We start from the raw sequence: 26,942 nt of genomic DNA, 5'->3' as shown, positions 1-26,942 counted from the left end.
CTCCACCTCCCCTCGAGGGGAGGACTCTGAATCTGGAGCTGTTGTTCTAGGTCTGGCTGTGTCAGTGGTGACTTCCAGCCCCAGCCCAGCCACATATCCTGCAGCTGCTCACAGCAGAGCTGGAGCTGGCCCACTGCCTACCTTGGTGTTGGTATCCAGAAGAGGAAGCCTCATGGAGGACAGAATAAAGGGCTTCTTAACTTCCATCTGAGGCGCTGCAAGAAATGAACAGATGGCTCAGTCTCCCTACCACAACCAAGGCTGGCCGGCCGTCCACCGCTGTGGCCCTCAGCATGGAGAGGGGATGGCACCTAAGCAAAGCCCGCCCACTGCTCTCCAGGGACAAATGAGCTTTTTCCCAAAAAACATTATTTTGCCCAATAAGAAGCTGGGAGGTAGGTAATTTAGGGCACCAGGTGAAAGTGTCCCGAGTCAGGCAGAACCAGGTCTAGGGTAAGGTCTCCAACAGCACCCCAGCGCAGCGCTGACAGGCCTGGTCAGTAGGTCCAGGGGGCACCCCTTACCCAGAACCAGCAATGCTCCCCTTTGTCTCCTGATAGTAAGTGGGGGTTAACAGTGACTCTCAGGAAGCAGTCTTGAATCAACAGGAACGAGAACAAAGACAGGGGTGCCCAGGGAGCAGGGCCCTTCAAGGAACACTGTGGGATGGCACTTTAAGATTTTATTTTTAAGTTATCTCTACACCCACTGTGGGGCTTGAACCCACAGCCTGAAGATCAAGAGCTGCTAGCTCCACTGATGGAGCCCACCGGGGGCCCCAGGGGTGACACTTTTATTCCACATGCAGCCCTGGGACAGGGTCATCCTGACCCCCCGAGGCCCCAGGGCTGCAGGAACCACGCTCTGCCCTGTGGCACATGTGTGGCAGCACCAAGCACAGCACTGAGTGGCCGTGAGAAAGCCAGTGTGGGGCTCCTGACAACAACATAAATGACAGCAGGAGATGCACACCACACACGCTGAGAAAACACGAGTCTAGACCCAACTGAGAGACAAACCACCCCTCTGATAGGATGCTGCAAAGGATCTTCATGAGCCCCCAGTGAGGAAGCAGAGCAGAGCCACAGCAAGGTGGCCAAGGATGATGCTGAGACTCAGGAGGGCATAAGGAGGCCTTATGGCCGCTGTGGCCCTCAGCATGGAGAGGGGATGGCACCTAAGCAAAGCCCACCCACTGCTCTCCAGGGACAAATGAGCTTTTTCCCAAAAAACATCATTTTGCCCAATAAGAAGCTGGGAGGTAGGTAATTTAGGGCACCAGGTGAAAGTGTCCCGAGTCAGGCAGAACCAGGTCTAGGGTGAGGTCTCCACTCAGTGGGCAGCAAGTGGACAAGGGAAATACAACACACCCAGAGGACTCGGGTCCTCAATGCACAAGAGGATCTCAACAAGTTGGTGAGAAAACAAAGGCAGATCAATAGAAAACCGGACAAGACCCTTGTCCAAGTCCCCGGTGCCAACAGGCAGGCAAGGCCTCCAGACCCCGCCACCTGCTGGCCAGGGAGGTGCGGGGACAGCTGCCCCAGGGGCAAAGCCACATGAGCGCAAGGCTGCCGAGCAGCAGGAACGCTCAGAGGCACGCAGCTCAGATCTGGCGGGGCGAAGCCACTGGAGCTGAGGGGCCACATGACAGCGCCCAACCCAGGGCGGCCCTGCGAGGTGGAGTGACAGGCGCGGTCCAGGCTGCGGCCACCAAACATCCTGCCAAGTGAAGAAGCAGCGCCGACACATGTCCTCAACCACGGGAGTGCTTGGCGAGGGGTTGGTCACTTTTACATTCCCCAAAACGGGTCACGAAGAGCAAAGAACACAAACAACCCAATAGGAAAAGTGGCACAGGCCGTGAGCAGGCCTCAGCATGAAGAGGGACGAAGGGACAGCAGACCAAGGCTCAGGGATGTGGGGAGCGGGACGAGGACTGACATCCACCCAGTCCCATGCCCCTGAGGCTCAGGAGTGTGAAGGAGTGCCCCGGTCTTCCTGCCACACATGTGACAGCACCTGTCAGGGCCTGACAACCTGCTGAGGGTGGGCGCATACCTGGCCTGCCCCCCAGGGACTTCTGTCCTCACAGAAGGGACATAAAAGACAAGCAGACAATCAATCAGATCATCACAACTGTACTAACGTCATGAAAGGAGCAGACCAGAGGCTGAGAAACAGACCGCCAGCAGGGCACCTGGTCTAGAACAGCTCTTGTGAATGAGGCACATCTGAGCTAAGAGCCAAAGAGCAGGGACGCGGGCAAGCGTGTGGCGGGCGGGAGGAGCCTCGGAGCCAGGGAAGCAGAGTGGCCGAGCAGAGCCCGCCGCAGGGGCACACGAGGCTCCCTGCTCTCACCGCAGCACTCGACCACCATGACCAGCACAGGACATTCCAGGAAAATGATGGGACTTCAGAGAAAAAGAAACCAGAGGAAAGAGTAAAAGCCAAGGCTCCGTAGCCTGTGTTGAATCACAAACGTCAGTCTGAGGTCCGGGTGCGCCGCGCTCCCTTCTGTGCAGGCAGTGGCGTTTCCCAGCTCACACTCCTGAAAGGCCTGGAAACAGCGATCGCCAAGAGGCAACGAGCACCCCTGGCCCGAGGATATTGTCTGTAAGGGCAGTTTCTCACTAAGGAAAGAAATAGGGCTTTTTGGAGAAATGGCCAATTCCGGGTCGGAAGAAGGAATACATATGGTGAGCCCAGAGCACCAGCCGCCAAAGACCACAGGGGTCACATCAAAGGACTCAGACCCTGAAGAGGCTCCCACAGCCCAAAGATGATACATTTGAGCTTTGATAATGGCAATGACTGTGATAAACTGCAACCCATTAAATATGTTAAAATCCATGAACACTTAAGATTTTTTTAAAAAAAGATTTATTTATTGATTCATGAGAGACACAGAGAGAGAGAGAGAGAGAGAGAGAGAGAAGAGAGGCAGAGACACAGGCAGAGGGAGAAGCAGGCTCCCTGCGGGGAACTGGATGCGGGACCATGAAGCCCCTAAAAAAGAACAGTTACAGGGATGCCTGGGAGGCTCAGGGGTTGAACATCTGCCTTAGGCTCAGGCCGTGATCCCAGGGTCCCGGGATCGAGTCCCACACTGGGCTCCCTGCATGGAGCCTGCTTTTCCCTCTGCCTGTGTCTCTGCTTCTCTGTGTATCTTTTGTGAATAAATAAAATCTTAAAAAAAAATAAAAGTTACATTTAGAGGTTAATAGGAAACCAATCTATTCTTGAAAAGTGACAGAGCAAAAGAATGATCAATCCTGCCCTCTCTACATGAGCCACAGCTATGGGGTACGCACACAGTACATGAGGGGAGTATCTCTTTATCAAAGTGAATCAATGAAGATGAAATCACCAAATTTGCCCCAGGCACTGATCACTGATGCAGCCAAGACCACAGTGTCAAGGGCCTCCCTTGCTCTTGCCAAACGGACGGAACTTGAGTCTGATCCCATCTCTGAATCCAGCCAAGAAACACGCTGATCCCCACCTTGAGAACAGTCGGCAGACTCAACTGTGGAGGCCCTACAGGTCCAACGGCCCAGGCGCCTCCACAGGTAGATCATGAGGGAAAGAAAAGAATGGGGGGGGGGGGGCTCACAATTCAGAGAAGACTTAAATACAGGGGCTCGTTGTTTGATGGGGACCATTTCCGTTTGGTAGGATGAAGAGCGTTCAGGAGATCAGCTGCACAATATTAATGTAAGTAAGGCCACTGAACTGTACGCCACAAAATGGTTTGGATGGTCAATTCTGTGAAGTGTACTTTATTCATCATAATAAACAAAATAGCAACACTCCAAAAAAAAGAGGCTATCAATGAATATATCAGTTTTTTACTGACCAAACTAGGATGCCTCGGGGGTATACGGCATACGAGTGATGAGACGCTAAACCGTAAGGGAGTGGTTACCATAAAACCAGGACAGCTTACTCATCGGGTTCTTACTGGAACTGGACGCAGGGAAGGGGCATCCGAAGCAATACATTCAGGTCAAGAGCCCTGGTTGTAGTTTCGAAGATCCCTGTCTTAAAATGAGTAACTAAGCCCCATGTTCGTTTAGTGTGCTTTCTGCCCGTGAGCTGACTTACAATAAAAAGATTTTTCTAATGGAGATGAACAATCTTGAGGAAGAACAGAGCTGAAGGAGGTACTCTACGAGATTCGAGGACTTCGTACGAAGACAAAAGAATTAAGACAGTGCTATTGGCGTCAGGAGGTCAGGGCAACAGAGAAGTCCTGAAATATGTTAACATAGAATGCTGAATTCCTACCCCTTAGCCCCTAAGAATGTGATTTTACTTGGAAATAGGGTCACTGAAGGTATAATTAGCTATCTTAGGAAGAGATCATATTGGAATAGGGTGGGCCTTTATTCTAATACCATGGCACCTGTATAAAAGGGGAACATGGACGCAGACAGGCACCCAGGGAGATGCTTGTAGAGATAAAGACAGAGGCAGAGGCCAGGGCAGGGCTGCTACAAGCCAGGGAATGCCAAGGGCTGCCAGCAGCTCGAGAAGCTAGGCCGGGGGCATGGGACAGGTTCTCCCTCACCCTGCTCACACGTCGATCTCAGACATCTACGTTCACGGTGAGACCGTGAGACGATAAATTTCTGTTGTCTAGCCCTCAGTCTGTGATGCTTTGTTAAGGCAGCCCCAGCAGCCTAATACATACAGGCACCTGACTCGCTGTAAAGCGCTAATGCAAGGCAATGGGGAAAGGCCGGTCTCCCGAACAAGCAGTGCTGCAATTACTGGATGCCCATATGAAAATAATCTTTACTCCCTACATCTCACACCATACTCCCAAATTAACTAGAAATGAGTCAAAGAAATGTGGAAATTCAACGATAAAGTTCCTAGCAGAAAATAGAATGTCTTCATGTCCTCCGGAAGGGCATAGGTTTCTCAGACACGAAGGCACCAACCACTGAGGATGCACACCCTATCCACATGTTTCAGACAAAGAATTCCTAGACAGGACCATAATAAGAAAAAATCCAGTGTTACAATGGGCAAAAGACTTGAACAGGAACCTCCTTCATACAAAAAGATGTCTGAAGGCCAATAGAGTAAATGAAAAGATGCTTAGCCACTGTACTCATTAGAAAATTCACATTCTCTGGTGAGTCCTATGACACAATCACCAAAACAATGGAAATTAAGAGATGACGATGTCAAGAGCAGGCAAGGAAGCTGGAGCAGCAGGCTTTCACGCATCATACTTGAGCACAGGATAGGAAGCCTACGGGGAAAACCACCTGGCGTTTCTGGTAACATTAAACATGCACCTGCCCCAAGGCCCAGAAATTTCATGCTGCACGTGCCCACCAGCTAATCTGTACAAGAACGTTCATACCAGCCTTCTCCATAACTACCCCAAGCTGGAAACAACCCATGTGTCCATCAACAAGAAAACATTTTTTTATTCACAAAACGTAATTAAACATAACTCAGCAATAAGGATGAAGTGATGTACAACATGTACAAATCTCAAACGTACAATGCTTAGGGAAAGAACACGGATGCAAGGGAACAGGTCGCCTGTTGTAACAAACTCTTCATATGAAATCCAAGAGCATGTAGAATCAATTTACTGAAGAGAAGTCAGAAAAGTGCTTACCTCCTAGAGTAAAGGTGGCTCCTGTCTGAAAGCAAGTATAAGGACACTTTGGGTTTTGGAAACTTTCCACCGTTTGAGTAATGGTTACGTGGTTGAACGATGTGTAAAATATCACCAGGTCATACTCTTAGGATTTGTGCATTTTACTGAATGTGATTTGTTCTTAATATCAGAAAGGGACATTCTGGGATCCCTGGGTGGCTCAGCGGTTAAATGCCTGCCTTCAGCCCGGGGCATGATCCTGGAGACCCAGGATCGAGTCCCACATCAGGCTCTCTGCATGGAGCCTGCTTCTCTCTCTCTGCCTGTGTCTCTGCCTCTCTCTCTTTCTCTGTGTCTCTCATGAATAAATAAATAAAATCTTTAAAAAAAAAAAAAAAAAAGAAAGGGACATTCTGAAGGAAAAAAGATGACTGGAGGCCAAAAAACTTTAAAATATTTGATACAAAAAGTATAAAAGACAGGCAAAGACAATGAAGCACACATAAGGGAGTGCTAAAGAAGACTTCTGGAATAGCAGAATATTGAAATCCTATTTAGAAATCCTGAGATATGGGCAGCCCCGGTGGCACAGCGGTTTAGTGCCGCCTGCAGCCCGGGGTGTGATCCTGGAGACCTGGGATCGAGTCCCACATCAGGCTCCTTGCATGGAGCCTGCTTCTGTCTCTCCCTGTGTCTCTCTCTGTGTGTCTTTCATGAATAAATAAATAAAATCTTAAAAAAAAAATCCTGAGATAAGGGGCACCTGGGTGGCTCAGGTTGTGATCCCGGGATCAAGTCCCACATCGGGCTCCCCACAGGGAGCCTGTTTTTCCCTCTGATTGTGTCTCTGCCTCTCTGTGTCTCTCATGAAAAAATACAAAATCTTTAAAAAATAATAAATAAAAAACAAAAATCCTGAGATAAAATAAGATTTACAACTACATACTGAAAAGGCCTTTGACAGATCTGGGGAAAATATCACTCCCAGAACAGCCAACACAGTCAATAAAATTTCTGAATTTAGAATAAAAAAATCAACACCCTTTGGGCATCCAGGCAAACAGACCAAATCACTTGTATGGAAACTGAGACTGTCATCAGTTTTCAGTGCCAATACTTGATGCTCAAGGACAGAAGCAAGGAAAGGAAGGAAGAGGCGAGAGCTTCCTGTGTGGCCAACCTGGTGGCAACAGTAGCACCCACCCACACGAGAAGCTTCCTGGTTCAAGATGCCAAGGAATGCAACTCTGGCCCCAACTTCTTAATCATATTACAACACTTTAATTCAAAATTCGAAGACTTCTAAAAAGAGCAGAGCCCCGGCTCAGCCCAAGCTGAATGTGCATCCCAGATCTACCGCTCATGCTCACGCCAGGCCAGAGCCATTCCTGAACCACCCCTTCCCACCTTCGCCTGCAAGCAGACAGTGATGAGGCCTTCCTGGAGGTGCCCAGGACACAGCCTGCAGGAACAGGCCCACAGACACAGCCAGCACCGGGGTCACAGCAGCAACTGTGATCAATGAGTGGGGAGAGGTGCTCTGGTCTAAGCCATCCCACCAGGGGGGAGGCTGCAGTCGTTCACCCCAATGCTACACAGTGTTACATGTCCATTATGTCTCAATAAAGCAGAAGAAAAAAAGAATAAAGTCTGGTTGCCATTGAGGAAAAAACATGTTTTAAGGACTTCTGATAGATCAACAAGCTATTACTGAATTTCTCACTGCAAGCCAAACTAAGTATGTGTTTTAATTTTATGAAAACCAGAACAGGGGACACCTGGGGGAGCTCAATCCATTAAGCCTCCAACTCTTGGTTTTGGCCCAAGGTGTGATCTCAGGGTCAAGGGATCCAGTGCCATGTCGGGCTCTGCACTCAGTGGGGAGTCTATCTCTCCCTCTCCCTCTGCCCCTCCCCCTGCTTATGCATGAGCTCTCTCTCTAAAATAAATAAAGCTTAAAAAAAAAAAAAAAAGCCAGAATGGACAGGACACACATCCCCCACAATGGCTAAAGTGAAAGGCTGACAGGTGTTGGCAAAGACACAAAGCAATACTCCTCACATGCTGCTTGTGCTAATAAGGCGGGGGCTATAAACTGTGGCACAAACATTGGACAACAGAATGGTTTTACTGACTAACATTGAACACACACATACTTTATGACTCCTAAGCATACGCTCAACCATACGTGCACAGAAGAGTGTTCCCAGTGGCGTGGTGCATCGTAAGAGAAATCACAGGCCATGGCACTTATCACCACGAGACTGGATGGACTACAGCTTAATTCACTGGAATCCTTCACAGGAAGGAAAGTGAGAGAGCTACACTACATGAATAAATCTCACACACAGAATACTGAGGGAAAGAGCTAAGTTACAGAGTAATTCACACGCTCAGGTCCTATCCACACCACCCGCCAGCAGGCCAGCGGGGCTCCAGGCCAGCACCGAGTACTCGCAGGCAAAGGTAGGGGGTCATTATGCTGAACGGTACACATGTGTGCTTTTTGTATGGGTGTTATATTTCAAAATAAAACTAATAATGCATGGAGACAGAAGTAATTCCCTAAGGTGTACTAGAGAGGGGAAAAGTGTATTCTTGAACTGTGTCATTTGGTAAGAAAAAGTCCACTTCCTTAACAAAATACAGCAGCATTTCTTGATTAAAGCTCTCCTCACTGTAAGGATAGAGGGAATATGCCTGAATATCATAAAAGCCACATACAAAAGCCCACAGTGGACATCATCCTCAATGGGGAAAAACTGAGAGCTTTCCCCCCCTAAGGTCAGGAACATGACAGCAATGCCCACTCTCACCACTGTTGTTCAACATAAAAGCCCTAGCCTCAGCAATCAGACAACAAAAAGAGATAAAAGGCATTCGAACTGGCAAAGAAGAAGTCAAACTCTCCCTCTTCTCAGATGACATGATACTCTGTGTGGAAAACCCAAAGGGCTCCACCCCAGAATTGTTAGATCTCATACAGGAATTTGGCGAAGTGGCCAGATACAAAATCAATGCACAGAAATCAATTGCATTTCTATGCACTAACGGTGAGACTGAAGAAAGAAACCAAAGAATTGAACCCATTTACAATTGCACCGAAAACCATAAAATATGATTCCTTGGTTTCTTTCTTCAGTCTCACCGTTAGTGCATAGAAATGCAATTGATTTCTGTGCATTGATTTTGTATCTGGCCACTTCGCCAAATTCCTGTATGAGATCTAACAATTCTGGGGTGGAGCCCTTTGGGTTTTCCACACAGAGTATCATGTCATCTGAGAAGAGGGAGAGTTTGACGGATCTGTACTCTGAAAACTGTAGAACGCTCCTTAAAGAAATTGAGAAAGACACTAAGAAATGGAAAAACATTCCATGTTCATGGATTGGAAGAACAAATATTGTTAAAATGTCTATGCTACCCACAGTAACCTACACGTTCACTGCAATCCCTATCAAAACCCCATCAACATTTTTCACAGAGCTGGAACAAATAATCCTAAGATTTCCTTGGAACCAGAAAAACTCCCAAATAGCCAAAGGAATGTTGAAAAAGAAAACCAAAGCTGGTGGCATCATAATGTCTGACTTCAAGCTGTCTTACAAAATTGTGATCAAGACAGTGTGGTACTGGCCCAAACAGACACGTAGATCAATGGAACAGCATAGAGAACCTAGAAATGGACCCTCAACTCTATGGCCCACTCACCTTTGACAGAGTAGGAAAGACTATCCAGGGCAGCCCCGGTGGCTCAGCGGTTTGGCACCGCCTTCAGCCCAGGGCGTGATCCTGGGGACCCAGGATCGAGTCCCGCGTCAGGCTCCCTGCTTGGAGCCTGCTTCTCCCTCTGCCTGTGTCTCTGCCCCTCTCTCTCTCTCTCTCTCTCTCTCTCTCTCTCTCTCTCTCAGTGTATCTCATGGATAAATAAATAAAACATTTAAAATAAAATAAAAAAGGAAAGACTATCCAATGGAACAAAGAGTCTCTTCAACAAATGGTGCTGGGAACATTGGGCAGCCACGTGCAAAAGAATGAAACCGGACCATTTTCTTACACCACACACAAAAATAGACTCTAAATGGATGAAAGACCTAAATGTGAGACAGGAATCCATCAAAATCCTAGAAGAGAACACAGGCAGCAACCTCTGCGACCTCGGCCGCAGGAACTTCTTACTAGACACGTCTCCAGAGGCAGGGGAAGCAAAAGCAATAATGAACTATTGGGGCTTCATCAAGATAGAAAGCTTCGGCCCAGCAAAGGAAGCCGTGGCCAAAACCAAAAGACAAGCTACAGAATGGGGAAGGTATTTGCAAATGCCTTATCAGATTAAGGGCTGGTATCCAAGATTTATAAAGAACGTCTCAAACTTGACACCCAAAAAACCAAATGATCCAGTGAAGAAATGGGCAGAAGACACGAACAGACGTTTCTCCAAAGCAGACCTACACGTGGCCAACAGACACATGAAGAAATGCTCCACATCCCTCGGCATCAGGGAAATACAAATAGAACCACAGCGAGATCCCACCTCACACTGGCCAGAATGGCTAAAATCAGCAAGTCAGGAGACAGCAGGGGTTGGTGAGGATGAGGAGAAAGGGGGGCCCCCTGACCTGCTGGTGGGGATGCAGGCTGGGCAGCCGCTCTGCAGAGCAGTGTGGAGGGTCCAAAAGGGGCTGAATGTAGAGCTACCCTATGGCCCAGAAACGGCCCTACTGGGTACTTATCCACAGGACACAGACACGGTGATTCCAAGGGGCGCCTGCACCCCAACCTTTACAGCAGCAACGTCCACAAGAGTCCAAGTGTGGACAGAGCCCAGATGTCCATCGACAGATGAAGGGTAAAGACGCGACCTATGTATACAACGGAGTGTGACTCAGCCATCAGAAGAGTGAAATCTTACCATTTGCACAGCATGGATGGAACTAGAGGGTATGATGCCGAGCGACATAAGTCAGTCAGAGAAACACAATTATGCCTTGACCTCACTTATATGTGGAATTTAAGAAACAAAACAGAGGATCGGGGTGGGGGGGAGAAGGGAAAATACAGTAAGATGAACTCAGAGAGGGAGACAAACCATGAGAGACTCATAACTCTAGGAAACCAACTGAGGGTCACTAGAGGGGAGGCTGGGGGGACGGGGTGAGGGGGTGACGGGCACTAAGGAGGGCACGTGGCGGGATGAGCACCGGGCGCTGCGTGCAGCTCGTGAATCACTGACCTCTACCTCTGGAGCTAATGATACACTATATGTTAATTTATTGAATTTAAATTTTAAAAAAATTGATAGATCAAGTGAAAAAAAAAAAAAAAAGAAAAAGACTGACCAAGACTCAGATGGCAGGATAAATACTGTGTGATCTCTCCTTATATGTGGAATCTAAGAACAAAAACTTATCTATCAGCTATATGTATCTATAGAACTATGCCCACTGATATAGAGAACAGATTGGTGGTTGCCAGAGGTGGAGGGCTGGGAAAAATGCTGAACTGCTTGTTTTTTATTTGTTAGTAAACTGAATAAAAGACATAAGACATTAAAAATTAGGGATCCCTGGGTGGCTCAGCGGTTTAGCCCTGCCTTCAGCCCGGGGCGTGATCCTGGAGACCCTGGAAGGAGTCCCACGTCCAGCCCCCTGCATGGGGCCTGCTTCTCCCTCTGCCTGTGTCTCTGCCTCTTTCTCTATCTCTGTGTCTCTCGTGGATAAATAAATAAAATCTTTTAGAAAAAGTTAAAAAAAAAAAAAAGAGGACTCCTGGAGCCTAAGTGTGAGGGAGCAGGTGGGAAGGAAGGCAGTGTGCCTGATCAAGGGAAAGAACGGAGCGTCTGGAGCACACGCCATCCCCACCTCATCCCACGGGCATCATCCCCCAATTCCATGAGGAGGTCCGTGTGCACAGGCACTGTTTGTGGCTCAGCGTTGACCTGCAGCGACCCTCCCAGGACAGGAGTCAGCATTCTTGTTCTATGAAGGACCAATGAAAAACGACTTTAGGCCTCAAGGGCCATATGTGGCGCCACATTCTTTGCTTTTACAACCTGTTAACACGTAAAATCCATTCGGAGCTTGGGCTACCCAACAGCAGGCTGCAGGCCGACTGTAGCCCGAGGCCGTTATGTACTGACCAAGGCTCATCAAAGAATATACACTCGGGTGTGAAAAGTGTCCAAACTCGTTGTTGATTAAATGAGTCTTAGAAGTAGAAGCCTGAAGCCTTCCACCTGATTGTGAGGGAGTCACGAGACACACGCACATGGAAAGGTGTTCTGCAGAACAGCTGGCCTGCCTTGTTCCCAGAGGCCCACACCTGAGGCAGGTATCTCTAACTGGACACCCCCGGGGCAGCTGTGACCATGCATGATGCAGCTGAGCCACTGAGCCGGGAGCAAGCACTGAACACCCGGCCGGGGGTAGGGACGCAGCGTCCCAGCGTCTCCAGTCACCTATCAAAGGCAAATGTCTACGACAGGCATTCACTAGTGGGCAAAAAGGTGTTTTTCAAAAAGTCTGAAATATTACAAAATAGAAAGTGGGGAAAAATGCTTTTAAGAATGTATGGGAGCAAAGGGGCACCTGGGTGGCTTAGCTGGTTGAGCGTCTGACTCTTGGTTTTGGCTAAGGTCATGATGTCAGTCCTGGGATCAAGCTCCATGTCAGGCTCCACACTCAGCATGGAGTCGGTTTGTTCCTCTCCCCCACCCCATGTCTCCCTCTCTCTCAAATAAAATCTTTAGGGAAAAAAAGGGTGGGGGGAGAAACAATCAGAGCAAGATGGTCCTTCCACCTAAAAGATGGACAGTATCTGCCTTTTCCAGGCCCTGCCTCCCACCGGACGCTCACCAGCCGAATTGATGACGTGCCTCAGGACCTGCAGGGTGCCCACGCGGGTCCTCTCATTGCTGGCGTCTAGCTTGGGCAGGAGGAAGGCCAGCAGGCGGTCAGGTGCACAGCAAGCTGAAGGATGACACACATTATTTGTAATAATCTTCGCTCCCTGCTTGATGTCAGCGCATGCAAGCCTCAAGGACTGGGCAGGATAACACCCGGGGCTGCAGCCCGGCCAGGCCTCCGCTCCACACAGACCCAGGGACAGGGAGACAAAGAAGCCTCCTCACCTCCAACCCGTGACCAAAGCTGCCACCCCGCACCAAAGTCCACAGGCCCCCACGGCGAGCAGACCCGCACGTCCACAGATGGTCCTACACGGGGGCTGCAGCTGCTTACCCAGCACAGTGAAGCAGCGCAGCACCTCCTTTTGGTTGCTCACCACCAGGGGGCTGGACGACTCCACAGGCACGCAGATCTGGTCCAAGGGACAGAAGATGGACAACAGTTACAGGGGGGTATGCTGCCTCCCAGAGCCCAAGCAGCCTGGAAGGACGGACACACGCTCCTGCGGACGTGGGGCCCCCACAATGACCATCCAGTCCTCGTGGCTTCTACACCCACCACGCAGGCAGCACAGCCTGCAGCTGGAGGCCACTCCAGCAATTCTGGTGTGGCGACACAGAAGCATGAGCCCTGTGGTTAGAGGCTGCTGCGGTACCCGGGCCTACGCCCCTGTGGCAGGGGAGGGCGGGGAGGGGAGCGGGGGCAGCACACTCTGCCCTTCCCACCAGCAGCCAGGAGACAACTTCACATTTCCTTTGGGTACAGACTAGAAACCACTAGCTCTAAATCATAGAAAGTCCTGGAAACGGAAACACCTAGTGCTGATTCATTCAAAATTGTAAAAAAAAAAAAAAAAAGTGGCATCGGTTAAAATAAAAACTGAAGCTGTGGGCAGGTGTGTCTCCGGGGTCCGCTGTTCCTCCGGGGTGACACGGAGCCCCACACCCTCGGGGGGCTGAGGCTCTGAGGTGGCGATCCAGGCCCTACACCCCCTGTCCCAGGGGCATGGCCACGATGCCAGTACCGGGCACAGTCCTGTGCTTCAGTACAGCCCGTCTTAGGAAGCACCAGAAGCGGTCAGCAGCAGAGTGAGTCCCGAAGCCGGACCCTGCTGGCTCTCAGAGGACAGGAGGAGCGGGCGCTGCAGGCACTGGCCCAGGCTCCACTCCTGGTTTTTCCCGCCATAAAGACCTGAGCTACTCGTGAAGGGTACTGCAGCGGGCTCTCACTCCGGGGGACACGCAGCAGCCCCGCGGACCCAGCCCCGCGGCCAGAAACTGAGGCCTCCAGCCAACAGCCCCACGAGGACACCCTGGTGGAAGCAGCCCCCAGCCCTGGCCAAGCCTTCGGACTGTCAGCACGCGAGACCCCGAGCCAGGGCCACGCGCTGAGCTGTGCCTGGATCCCACACCCACAGTGGCTGTGAAATAACAAATGGCTGCCATTAGGTGCCAAGTTCCAGAATAATCAGTTGCACAGCAAGAGATAACTAATGCGAGTGGGCAGTCATCTGCAGAGAAGAAAAAATTGGATTCTCACTCATGGTTTCCCTAAAATAAGTTCCAGGTGGGTTAAATAAGAAAAGTATATTGGGTAATAGGAGATCTGAAAACCAGTTTGCAGAAATCAAAAGGCTCCCCTAGATGTAACGGAACCTACGCCACCACACTAAAGACGTAAACGGGAACGTAAGCGTTGGGTGATTCTGGTGGCAGAGAGCGGCACCAGGCAGGGGCAGGGGCCATGCCCGGGGGCAGGGGAGGGCAGCCCGGGGGCAGATCTCAGCTGCTCTTCCAGCCCTCGGGCCCTCTCCTGCCGTCGCCTGGCAGAGGTCGTGCTACTGTCACTCCTGTGACAGGCAACCTGCCTGACTTTACTCCTAGCTCTCATGTTCACGGACGGATTCCATTTGCAGCTGGGTGGATTTCTAGCCGAGGGAAGCCCTCCTGCAAACGACTAATACTGAGGGCCCTGGCATGCCTGGGACTGTGCCAGGTACTGTGTCCTGGACTGTGCCAGGTACTGTGCCCAGGACTGTGCCCGGTACTGTGCCCAGGTTGTGCCTGGTACTGTGTCCTGGACTGTGCCAAGTACTGTGACCAGGACTGTGCCCGGTACTGTGACCAGGACTGTGCCAGGTACTGTGTCCTGGACTGTGCCCAGTACTGTGCCCGGTACCGTGTCCTGGACTGTGCCAGGTACTGTGCCCGGGACTGTCCCCAGGCCAAGCACAGCAGAGAGGACACGCAGCCCTAGTGGTGGAGGCCCGCCACAGGCAGGACGCGTCCCAGGGAGAAATGGGGCAGGGTGGGCAGGGGGCAGGCCAGGGCGGCCTACAAGGGTTCACGCCTGCCCTCCCCACCTCTCCCACAGACCTAGCCCGGGGCCCCCAGCAGGGAAAGGGGAGCCTTTCCCTCCGGGCCCAGGGAACGCGCCGTGACCGCTCACCAGGAGCTGGGGGCTCTCACAGGTTAAAGACACTCCTCCCGGACCCGCAGACCCCAGACCCGTGCCGCTATGACTGTTACTGATAAGCAGGTGTTGAACGTCACTGTCACCAGCAGCTCCTTCCGCATCCCTGAGTCCGGCTTCTGTCCCTGAGGTGCTGCCAAGGGCGCGTCCTGCCAGCTTCTCGGGCCGTCCTTCCGGGGGTGGGGGACGCGGGGTCGGCCAGCTCTGGGGCCCACCCTCACCACAGACAGGCTTTCCCCGCGCTGCTGACAGCTCAGGGGGCAGCTCTGAACCTTCGCCTGCTCCCCAAACCATGGGTGGGATACAACGGGGAGACCTCCACCCCGGAGCCGCGTGGCCTGGGGGTGGCTACTCGCACCTGCCTGCTGGCCCAGCTCAGTGCTCCAGGTCTCCTGCCAAGCTTGACATTTTTATCTTCTTAGGGATCTACCCACCTCACTGCTCCTCCAGCTCCTCCAGGGGCGCAGTGCTGGCTGGGGGCCCCGTGGGGCGGGTGGACCGCTGCGGGAGGGCCCCCGGGGCCAGGAGACCCCTGCCTCTCCCCCGCGCCTCTTGTGCCCTCTCCAGGACTCGCTCCCACCACTGCACACCTGCCCCCGTGTTCCTGTGACCTCCACAGCTCGCAGGCCCACTGAAGCCAGCTCAGTGGACCCTTCCCTCGCAGGCACCTGCCCCCCAGCAGCCCCAGATCTCCTCTGCTCTCTCTGCCTGCACCCCACCCTCTGGACCCACAGCCAGTGCAGACCCCAGGCCATCTCAGGCCTCTCTGGCCCTGGGGCCACCCATCCTGCCGGGGCAGGAGCTCCACAGCAGGGGCCACGCCCACGACCCAGGGACCACCCTTGCTGCAGCACCACTAGGCTGGACAGCCCACCCCACTCCTGCTCCCTGCCAGCCTCAGCAGGCACCTGCACCAAGACCTGGCGACAGGCGGCACCCAGACCTGCCCCTGTCATGGCAGCCGTGCTGCAACGTGGCCCCAGCCTGGGAGCCCAGCCTGCCTCGCCACAGTAGCCCCCATCCCCATCTCCTGCGCGTCCTACCTGAGCATGCAGAGCAGCCAGGAGCAAGTCCAGCTGGGCCTCCAGCGTGCGGCTGCCCACACCCACCGCAGCCTCAAGGATCTGACCCAGGCTCTGCTCAAGCAGGGAGGAGAGGGGCCGTCATACCTCTCCCAGGCTCCAGCCCCACCCCCTGACTGCAGAGACCCCACCTCAGGGCTCAGATAAGGGAGCCCTACCTCCACGTCAGGAATTTAGAGAGGAGGGGAAGACTCAGGACAGAGGGCCGTGGACCCCAGCCAACACGGAGTCCAGCAGCACCCTCTGAGCCACCCTTCCTCCCATCTGACCCGGGTGGGGACGGGCCGGTGGACAGAGCTCTGCACAGGCACAGCATGCAGGAGCACACCTTGGACACGTGGAAGGCCTCAGCATGCTTCCTGTAGAGGGCCACGACTCCGGGCAGGAGCTTGGGGAGCTGCTCCTCCAGCTTCTCGCTTGGGAGCAGGTGGCTCATGGGCCCCAGGGCCTCCACCACAGCGAGCCGGAGCTGACAGGAAGAGCGACACGGTGCTCGGGCCCAGACCACTGACCCGAACAGAGGCCCAAGGCCCATTCGCCAAGAACCCAGGGGCCCAAGTGAGAAAACCCATGTTACCAGGTGACCAGGGGGTCCTCGAGGGGTCCAAGGGCAGAGAGGTCGGTCAGCATGACCATGGCCAGGCTCTGGACAGCGGAAGGCCAGCGAGGCCATGAAGGAAACACCACGGGGCACCCACCAGGCCCCAGCCCCTTCCCCCACGGGCAGTGCAGGAGGGAGCCTCCAGGCAGGCTGGGGCAGAGCACAAAACAAACCAGATGCCACGGAGCCCTGGCACAGGGCACCTCCACTCCCCGCGGAAACCCCCACCTCCTGAGCCGGCCAGCGGGGAAGCAGGGGACAGCTGGCTCCACCCCACTCCCCACCCCGGCCAATCCCCTCCCCCAAAGCCTAAAGCACAGGGTGGGGGGGAGCTGCCAGCAAGGTGAGACCACGCTTCCCTGCACACCCAAGAGGCGCTACCTTGGCTTCACGGCTCTGCATCCAGTGGTTAAAGAGGACATCGTACGCACTGAAGATGTCAGAGGCGAAGGTGTCCTTCCTGACTGTGGGGTCTGGGGCTTGGTCCAGGTTGGCCAGATACTCCAGGGTGCTCTCGCTGAAGCGCTGCAGAGCTGTCACAGGGGCGAGTGGCTGCAGGCCGCTGGCCATACACACTCACTGCTAACACTACATCGGCATCCTGCCCCTTCTCGCGCCCCCAGAAACCTGCAAGACACCTTCCCAAGCACAGGGGCCAAGTGCAGGACTTCGGGACGACAGTGGGGGATGAACAGTGGGGTGAACAGCATCCCCCCCACATCCACATCCTTCCAGAACCTCAGAAGGTGACCTTTTTTGGAAAGAGGAGGTTTGCAGGTGTAACTACTTAAGATGTGGTCATGGTGGGACTGGGGGGCCTAACTCCTACGTGACTGGGTCCCTAGAAGGGAACACACAGACTCACAGATAGCAGTGTGACAGCAGGACACAGACTGGGGCCCAGACGGCAAGGACGCTGGAGGGGACAGGGAGCAGACTCCCTCTGAGCCCCCAAGAAACAACCCTGGGCACAGCTGGACCTCGGACTTCCAGCCTCTAGAATCATGAGAATACTTTTCTTCCGTTTTTTTTTAAGATTTGAAGTAATCCTTACACCAACGTGGGGCTCAAACTCACAACCCTGAGACCAAGAGTCGTGTGCCCCACTGACTGAGCCGCCAGGTGGCCACGTTTCTCTGCCTTAAGTGCCCCGACTTGTGGTGCTGTGTTACGGAAGCCCTAGGAAGCCAGCACAGGGACCAACAGCCCCGGAACGCCACTCTCGCCAGCGGGCCCACCTCACCCCTCACAGATGGACGCAGAAGCCACACACTTTGCGAGAGTCGCTGCGTCCAGGCTGGGGTAGGGCAGGCCTGAGACAGCGATCTGTGTCTGTGACAGCGACTGTGTTTGTGGACATTCGGGGGGGCAAGCCCAGGCACAACTGAAGACCTACGCGTGGGCAAGGGCTGAACCCCGGGTCAAGCAATGGGCTGACGCTGGGGCCCTGTCACGCCGCCCGAGCCTCCTGGGGAGGGGACCACACCCGCGTACGGCACCTCGGAGGCAGGCCCGGCGGCCCTGGTCCAGCACACCACTCACACGGCCCGCTTGCTCGGCCAATCTCTCAGCGAGGGCTCCCCAGGCAACAAGACTAAGCCTGACCCCGACGTGTACACGAGAGCGGTCACAGTTAGGGGTTCCCAGGAGAGAGAATTTAAAGAGATTTCAGAAGAAAACCACCTCCTGGGGCCCTTGTGTGTCACCGCGGCAGGCAGCCTCGCCTCCAGCAGAGTGCCAGGAGGCCTCGTGCCCCAGCAGCCACGTGCTGTGCCACCTGGGCAGGCCCAGACCCGCCCTTGTCCTCCCCGGCCCCCGGGGCTCGCCTCTCCGAGCTCTGTAATCAGGATGTGGTCATGCTCAACGGCGTCCTTGGCATCTCGGGGTGAATTTGTTCAGGGTAAGAGACCCCTGTACTGCTGGAAGCAGAAATCGACCTCCCCACTGCATTACGGGCTTGTCAGCTTTCATCCGTTACGCACACAGGTAGCGGGTCCAGGAGCCAAGCTCGTGTTCCATCCCCAGCCTCCAGCAGCAAGTGCTGTGGTGGATCTTGGTCTTGCTGACGCAGGCTCTGCCCCCTGCTCCCCGCGGCCAGGGCACCAGCTTTGCACCCGCGTCACTGTTTTACCTCCGAGTCTCCCTGGCTCTCCAGGCAGGGTCACTAATGCCACCTCTGCGCGTCCTGCCAGCATCCTGGGCCTCCCTCGGCCACGCCCCCAGGGACCCTGCACCCTCCCCCCACTCAAACAGCACCCGGGCAGGCCTGGCCACTTCCATCAGTTCATGGCGCCCTCCCTGGCGCAGAAGTGGGGGCCGTCCCACTTCCTCAGTGTCCTCTGGGACCATTTCCCCTACAAAAGCATCTTGGTGTGGGTGCTCGGAGGACCTTCCCCCCGGAACTCCCAGCTCCGGGGCACGGCTGGGGACGCCACGGCTCTTCCACCCACTTGCTCCGTTCATTCTTTCCAGGGTGTCTGCTGTTCAAATGCAACTTCATGCCAATCCTTCCTTCTCTATTTTCCATATGTTTTTATTTTGCTCTATTTTCTGGGGGATTTCCTCAACCTTCTCTTCCATTTCTGGTTGCCATCTGTTGTCATGTTTCTAACCCCGAAAAGCTCAGCTGTGCTCCCTGAAAGGAGCTGCCTCATGGCGACGTGCTCTGCTGTCCCCCCTCAGCTCCCTGAGGGATTGCTCACGCCTTCTCTCTCCTGCCCGCTCCCCACGGGCCCACGGCTGTTCACGGGGCTGCTGCTCCTCTCCGAGACTCTCCTCACAGGCACTCATCTGGGGCTGCTGCTGCTGCTGGGAGGACACACCTGGCCGTCTGGGGGAGGCCAACTCCACCTCTGGCGTCCCAGCTCTTCCCCCGCCAGGCCGCAGGGTCCTAGGAACTCAACCAGTGAGGACCTCCAAGCGTGCACTAGATCCTGTCCTTGGCCCGGTGCCTCCGTCCTCAGCTGGACCGGGGCCCTCCCTACAGTGGCCACTGACCCGCTCCTTGTGCTTGCGGGCCCCCCACGGCAGCAGGAGGGGCCATTCTCCAGTCCAACCGCAGGCAGGACTGCAGTTTGTGGCGAGGAGCACCCACCCTGCCACGAGGACGTCCCACAGTGGGCGTGCGCTGCTGAGACCCACTGGCTTCACGCACGAAGGAAGACCAGCCGTAGCGAATAGTGTCAGGGGCACTAGGCCCGTGAAGGGGAAGGAGTAGGTTCCTCAGCACGGCGGGGCAGCATCGGCAGCTGCAACTTCTGGGCCCCTCCCGAGGAGCCACACGGGCGGCCGGTGACGGGGCCTCGGCTGGGCCATGGGGCTCTCTTTGATCCCCCTGCAGCCCGGGTGCACCCAGACCTACGTGGCCCCCCAGCCCTCCTGCCTTGTTTCCTGCACCTGTGAGTATATAGCGGAGGCTCAGGCCCACGCAGCCCACGCGGTCTGTCCCTCTGCGTCCCGCTCCGCATTCCAGCTCTGCGGATGTCCCAGCTCAGCTGCCCCGGGAGCCTGTCACAAACTCCCTGTTCAACCAGAACTAGGTCAAGGAGGGGCTCTGTGTCCAACCGCGGGAGGGGCCATCACCCGCAGCAGGAGGAGCCTATGAGGAGGCAGGAGAGCCCATGGCGGGGACAGTGAGAAGGGGGTGGCAGCAGCTGGAGGCCCTCCCAGGGCCTCAGGGCCCACAGCTCCAGGCCTGCCTCCAGAGCTCCCAGGTGTGCACAGGCTGGCAGCCCAGCACACAAGGGGCAGCAGCAGGGCAAGGCCTCAGCTGAGTTCTGGTGGCCCTGACCCTACCCTGTCTAGGACCCTCCTGACCAGAGTCCTGTTCTCAGGGTCCCAGCTGCCCTGGGGCCCCCCACCCCCTTCGGCGCCGGAGTCGGCAGTGCTGCTGACGAAGGGTAAGGGCAGGCTGGTGGCTGCTGAGGGAGCCCCCCGCACCCCTCTGGATCTCAGGAGCCTCTGCTCCCCTCCCCCAGGAAAGCCTCCCTTTCCACTGAGGGCACGCCCCCTGGTGCCATCCCTTGCCCGGGCACCCAGAGGGAAGCAGACTCAGGAGGAAGGAGAGCGAGTGGCCCTGCTGGAGACGCCGGGCACTGAGCAGGGAGAAAAATGAGAAGTCTCTGGGCCGTGGAGAGGCATCTTTCCACACCGCCCTAGTGCCCAGGCTGAGGAAGCGCACTGCAGGGCAGAGGGGTCCCACCAGCAGCCCAGCAAGCATAGGCCGCCCACGGCTCCGCCCTCACCATGAGTGCTCACCCCCCTCCTGCAGCCTGCACTCATGACCCTCCACAAAGACCCAGGGTAGGAAAGGCAGCTCCCAACCCCTCCCCGGAGACCACGCCCGCCCTCAGGGAACCCATCTTACCACAGCAGAAGGCTACCCTCATCGTATCGTGCTTGGCCATGCCCAGCATGGGCAGCATGGTGCTCAGGATGGACGTCAGGAAGGGAACCATGCCGAACACTGTGAAGAGGGGGCAGGTGACCAAGGCACCTGCCTATCCTGGCCTGGCCTCCGTGCAGCCCCTGCGTCCAGGGACAGGCAGAGGGTGCCTGGGCCACGTAGCCTGGGGCAAGGTGCGGAGAGGTCCTCCCGGCTCCTCCGGGACGCAGGTACGTACCATTGGAAGCCGCGAGGTTGGCGAGGGTCTGCACGACATAGTAGTGGGGTAGGGCGCCGGGCTGGAACTTGCTCAGCACTTCCTCCATCACCTTGCCGATGAACCGCTTCCCAACAGCCACCAGGACATTGCTGGCGGCCTGCTGCCAGTCGCAAACCAATTCCTGTCCCCCCACCCCAAAACCTGCACTGATGGCCTGACCGAGCAGAGGAGACAGGACCTCACCCTCTCACAGCCAGAGAGGCAACAATGAGACCTTCTGCCCTGTTTTCAGGCTCTCCCAAGGCCCCCCCAGGCCAGGAGCAGGGCAAGGGCAGTGCCTCCCCTGAGAGCCCAGCACCACCCCGGATGATGGGATGCAGGCATTGGTGCCCTTGTTTGCCCTGACAGCTTAGGAACTGTGCTCTCTGCCTCAGTTCCACTGCTGAAGTTATGGGTGGCCCTCCCTTCGCCAGCAGGGCAGTAGGTGTGTAGGAGGGAGGGCCCAGCCCCAGAGAGCCACACACAGACCCGTTTTCTTAATGCACTTGGGTAGAAAGTTCTAGTAAAGAAACTTCCCTCCCCCTACCTTCGCCCGGGTCATCTCACTGGAGGCCAGGAAGATGACGGCCCTGGCCACGTCTTTGTCCAGCTCGCTGATGTGACCGCTTACAACTGTCTCCATGGCCCTCAGGATCATCGTCCGGTAAGGATGTGCCAACTGAGCAGAGAAACCACTGAGGAAGATCCTGGAAGCTGAGCCCAGCACCCAGGCACCCTGCCGACCCCTCCTGCTGTCTACAAGGGCTCCTGAAAACAAATCACCCTGGCTGCCCGACAGGAGGAAAGGAGCACAGCTGACCGTTCCCCGCGCCCCCAGAACCTCGGTGCCTCGTACAGAAAAGGGCCGTGATCGGGTGTGGGCCCAGATCGTCAGCAGCGCCACGAGCGCTCCATGCAGGACCCAGGATGAGCAGATGTAGCCCCTGCCGTGGCCAGGGTCTCTGGCCAGAAGCTCCCCTGCCCCAAGAGGCCCTATCACCAGGAATTCTTCTGGTCCTGCACGTGCCTGTCAGGGGACACAACCTGCTGGGTCCTCTCACTCCAGGCCCTCCCCCAACTCAGGGGCCCTTCCCACCCCCAAGCCCCTCCCCAACCCCCACCCCGGGGGATCGTCCATCACCCCCTGCCAAGCGAGCACAAGCATGCCCGAGTGTCCTGAGACTACAACGTAAGAGCACGGCGCTGCCTGGCCCCGGCCCCACACGGCCACCAACCGAGGCTCTCTCTGTGGCTCCGGGGGCGGGGGGGGGCCTGCTGACCTCGCCCCCAGGTGAACCCTGCACAGGTCATGCCACCAGCCACAGCCCTCAGCAGCACACTGCCACCGCGACCCCACCTGCCACTCATCCTCTCCTTAACTGAGGACTGGTGAAGCTGCAGGTGGGGGGCCAGGGGCTGGGTGGCAGGCCGGGCCATCGGCTCAATGATAGTGCCCACCCGGTCCCGGGGAAGGAGCCCCCAGGTCTCAGAGTCTGGAGGACAGGGCAAGAGAGTCGCAGGAGGCAGGGAAGACCGAGGCTGGCCTTACCCTGAGGGCCCCCACCTCCAGGAATGGAGCGGCCAGGTTGGGGGGCACACTGTGTGCAGCAAGTGCCGCACCCGAGCTGGGTCAGGACCGAGCTTGTGCGCCAGAGAAATGCAGCCAACGCTGACAGCAGGGGTGATGGCCCACGGCGGGGCTCAGCCAGGCCAGGGCTCCCTCCCACGGAGGCCAGAGAGCCCTGGCCACACCACACCACACACACACAGACAGGCAGGATTTTTGTTCCTGAAAAAAGCCAACACCCGTCATAAACATCTCTAGATACATGAACAGATCACGGGAAACCTGCCCTGGTTTTCTGGGCCAAAGCTCGTCTTCGGTTTTGTCCTGATAATAAATGTTGTCAAAACTCCTCTGACCACACATGCAAGGGTTTACTTGACCTTATTCCATTGGTTTGTGTGTCTGTCTCTAGCTGGTCTCTACCACTGTTTGACCCCAGCAGCTCTCTAGTAAGTTTTGAAGTCGAGAAGTGAGCCCCTCCGGCCTTGTTCTCTGTCAGCACTGCCTGGGTAATATCTGGGGCCCCTTGAGATTGCACATGAATTTGAGGATAGCGTTTTCTACTTCTGCAAAAAAAAAAAAAAAAAAATCCTCACTGAAATTTTGATAGGGACTGCTCATTATTTGATAATTTGATAGAGCTGCTTATTTTTAAAGAAAAGGGTTTTTCCCCATTTTCCATTGCTCTGCAAAGTTCAACGGGCAGAAGAGCAGTCACATCAGAGTGAGGTGTAGGTGACGTTCCCTGACGAGGTTCCGCGGGCCTCAGCAGGCTCGGCACGCATAGGGGTAACGCCACGGCCCTCTAGGTCACTCTAGCACGGCGGGATCCGAACTGGGACAGACAAGGAGCAGCGCACAGGCTCGCCTGCTGCCAATACAGGCCTGGGGCAGGTGTGGGCCCGGCCTTGGCCACGGGACACAAAGCTCAGTCACCACATGGTCCCCGTGCAGCCACCTCAGGTCCCGGCCTGAGTGTGTAGAAGCTGCTCACTTAAGCAGACTGGGATTGTAACCCCAGCAGAATAACTAACTGCACCAGAGAAATTCTCTGCTCCAGCTGCAACCATGTCCCGTGTCACTCTGTTCTGATGTCAGGATCAAAGTCCCTTACGTGACTGGGGAATCCGTTCCACTCCTAACGGGGGGAGTGGGTTCACATGGTTCACGCTGAGTGGCCCTGGGCGACAGGACCCACACCCACACGTGGGCTTGCTTCCTGCAGACCCTGCAGCCTCCATGGGGGGTCCTGGAGTGTGCTGACGAGCGGCCCGTCAAAACTCCCTTACGGTAGAATGACTTTCTAGAGAAAACCAGCCCAGAAAAGCAGTAAGAACAGAGAGAACAAAAACTCCAATCACTATTTGGAAGCTTGGTTTCCAAACTGTAACTGTTATTACAGGATCCCCTGAGATTCCTACATGGAAACCTAACCCCAAAGTGATGGTAGTGGAAGCGGGGTTTTCGGGAGGCAAGTGGGCCATGAGTGTGGAACCCCACCAGTGGGGTCGGTGCCTTCTAGAGAGACCCCAGAGAACCCGCCTGCCCTCCGCCGTGGGAGGACACGGCAAGAAGGTGGCCTCTAAACCAAGCAGTGGGTCCCCAGCACACACGGAATCTGCCGCAGGGTGACCTTGTACCCAGGCCCGCAGAACGGTGACTAGTACAAGCCTGCTATTGCTGGCGTGACCCCGACACACCAAGGTGGCGATTTCTGCCCGTTTCCCCAGGCACTTGTCTCCCACACTCCCTTTGGGGACAGTCCGTGGGATGTGAAGCGTGTGCACCCTGTCCGAGGGAGTGGCCCAAGCAAGCTGTGATGAAGCATAAGCACGTGACAGAAACTGGAAGAGAGGCGGCCTAGGGGAGAAGGAGGTGCCTGCAAGGGAGCAGCCTCTGTAGGAGAGCTTCCCATGTCATGTGGGAAATATGCAAAGGTAAAGGAAGATTCTCATTTTTAAGTTGGTTAAAGAAACCAAAAACGCTGGAAGAGGTGTAAAACCATGAGCTAGAAAATGACAAGCATGAAGCACGCTTAATTTTCCAACGAATCGCTATAGCTAACCAAGGCCCTGGCAGCTGCCTCCAGGAGGCACTCCCTGGCCACAGCCACACCCTCAAGTGGCCAGGGCGGCCCCAATCTGCTTTCACAATCAGACGCTGATTCAGCACATCACGGCGATGGAGCCTTTCAGCCCACGGAGAAGGACCCTGGGGTCCGGCACAGCAGCAGCACGAAGCTCCACAAACCACAGAAGAGCCATGGAGGATGCACACGGTGCCCAAGCGTGGGGGTGTGCCCTCCCGATGCACGCCACCAACGGGGCGTCTGCACTCACAGTGCCCACAGGCGCCCTAGGGCTCCTGCACAAGCACATAAGCCCAGGGACAGCGAGGAGAGCCACAGGGAGGAAGGAGAGGCCCTCAGCACGAGGTGTCACAGGGCTGCCGCTCAGCAGGACGCAGTTGATCCAAGAGAGGATCAGCTCCCGCTGTAGAGAGATCCCTTTTTATCAAGGTGTTAAATCAAACAAAAAGAAAAATGGTCTTTTAAGGCTGCAGAAGTCTCTCTCCCTTCCAGGATGGGCCCAAACCACATACTGAGACGGCACACGACTGCTCCAGAGGACAGGGAGCCAGCAGTGTCAGAGCCAAGGCCCAGGGGCCGGCCGGCAGCGGGTCCAGGAGAGGAGCTGGTTCCAAGCCTCCCCCACGGCACGGGCGGGACATGCTGGGCAGCAGTGGCACCGAGACCCCAGGAGTGTGTCACACCTCTGCCAAGTTAGCAATCTGCAGGAGGGCAGCGAGGGAAAGGCCCCGGCCTCCTTGGGCGGCCCCCGCGGAGTCAGAGCACTGGTCCACCCGTCCCTCACTGCAGCTGATGACAAGGGGATGTCCCCCCTTGGGGGGCAGCACAGAGCCTGGCAGGAAGAGCTGTCCAGCCTCTAGCCAGTGAGTGAACGGGGATGGCAACACCAGGACAGCTGGACACTGTGCTGCTGACCAGCCCCACCCAGTGCCCCGTGACGGGACCAACCCACAGGCCACAAGGCACGGCGGCTCGTCTGCCCTGGAAACGCCCCATCTCCAGGGAATTTGGACTTGCAGGTGTGGCTTTCTGCCCACAGCAACCTGGCTCCACAGGTCTGGGCCCACCCTCCCCTGCAGACCCCGCCCCAAAGACCCTCAGCTCTGCCCCCCAGAAGGGCAGCTCACCTGCCCCCCACCCCGCGGCCCTGGCAGGAATACCTTCTCATGCTGCCACAGGTACTCCTCACAGGCTCTGAGTGCCTCTGCTGGCTGTGCATCTCCCAGGGCACACAGGGCGCCACACACCTGCTCCTGCACCAGAGGGTCCTTGTCGGTGACGGCATCCAGCAGGATGGTGGACAGCTCTACGAAGACAAAGCCCAGGGTGTGCGCTCAGGCCCGGCCAACCCTACCAGCTGGAGGACGCCTGCCCCCTCACACTCCTGCACTCTCCCGCTGCCTTGGCAACCACCCCGCCACCCACTGCCTGGCCCCCTTACACACCTCAGCCATACACACCTGAGGCACTTGTGCTGCCTCCCTCCACCTTGCTTGCCAGGGTCCCTGGGGCCCACTGGCACCTGCTCTGAGGGCACTCTGGCTAACTCTACCCTGACCTTACACCCCAGGCTGGGTCTGCTTCACATCTCCTGCCCCCACTGGACTGCGGCTGCTGTAAAACGCAGATGTTACAGGCTGAGGGCCAGGTGCCTCAGGTGCCTCAGGTGCCTCAGGAAGCTGCCCCCAGGTGGCCAACTGCCCCATGCTAGGGAGTCCCACCAACTGCACCCAAAGACGACTCATCATCCCATCCCCACTGGTCAATGCCCTACACCCTCCTGACCAGTCCCCCCCGGCCCCCCTGGACAGGACCCTGTCACCCTCGGTGTCCCTGGAGCACAGGGCGTGGTGCTTGCCATGGTGCTTCTAGCACCTCACTCCTGGGGACAGAGCTCTGTGGGGCAGGGATGGGTCTCCCCGTGAGCTCAGCAAACTGCTGGCCGTGGCTGCAGGGA

The 26,942-nt window shown here is 55.8% G+C and overlaps 1 protein-coding gene across 11 annotated transcripts in view; it reads right to left on the bottom strand.

The window, feature by feature from the left end:
• MROH1 (maestro heat like repeat family member 1) overlaps positions 1-26,942 on the bottom strand; it is a 70,345-nt gene that overhangs the window by 25,402 nt on the left and 18,001 nt on the right. For 10 of the 11 annotated variants that reach the window (XR_012007234.1, XM_072775427.1, XM_072775426.1 and 7 more), the window contains exons 3-12: positions 26,146-26,291; positions 21,877-22,008; positions 21,309-21,471; positions 21,053-21,151; positions 17,068-17,219; positions 16,414-16,554; positions 16,047-16,139; positions 12,865-12,943; positions 12,481-12,594; positions 142-215 (exon numbers count right to left, since the gene is read on the bottom strand). Coding sequence is in view for 10 of the 11 variants with exons in the window: in XM_072775427.1 (XP_072631528.1) it covers positions 142-215; positions 12,481-12,594; positions 12,865-12,943; positions 16,047-16,139; positions 16,414-16,554; positions 17,068-17,219; positions 21,053-21,151; positions 21,309-21,471; positions 21,877-22,008; positions 26,146-26,291 (1,193 nt within the window). In the remaining variant the exon portion in view is untranslated. The remainder of the gene's footprint in view (positions 1-141; positions 216-12,480; positions 12,595-12,864; positions 12,944-16,046; positions 16,140-16,413; positions 16,555-17,067; positions 17,220-21,052; positions 21,152-21,308; positions 21,472-21,876; positions 22,009-26,145; positions 26,292-26,942) is intronic. The other variant, XM_072775435.1, reaches the window with a different exon arrangement.

This window comes from Canis lupus, chromosome 14, assembly GCF_048164855.1.
Source record: "Canis lupus baileyi chromosome 14, mCanLup2.hap1, whole genome shotgun sequence".
Lineage (NCBI taxonomy): Eukaryota > Metazoa > Chordata > Mammalia > Carnivora > Canidae > Canis > Canis lupus.
Note: the sequence above shows the minus strand (reverse complement) of the source record. Positions and strands in the feature narration are given on the sequence as shown.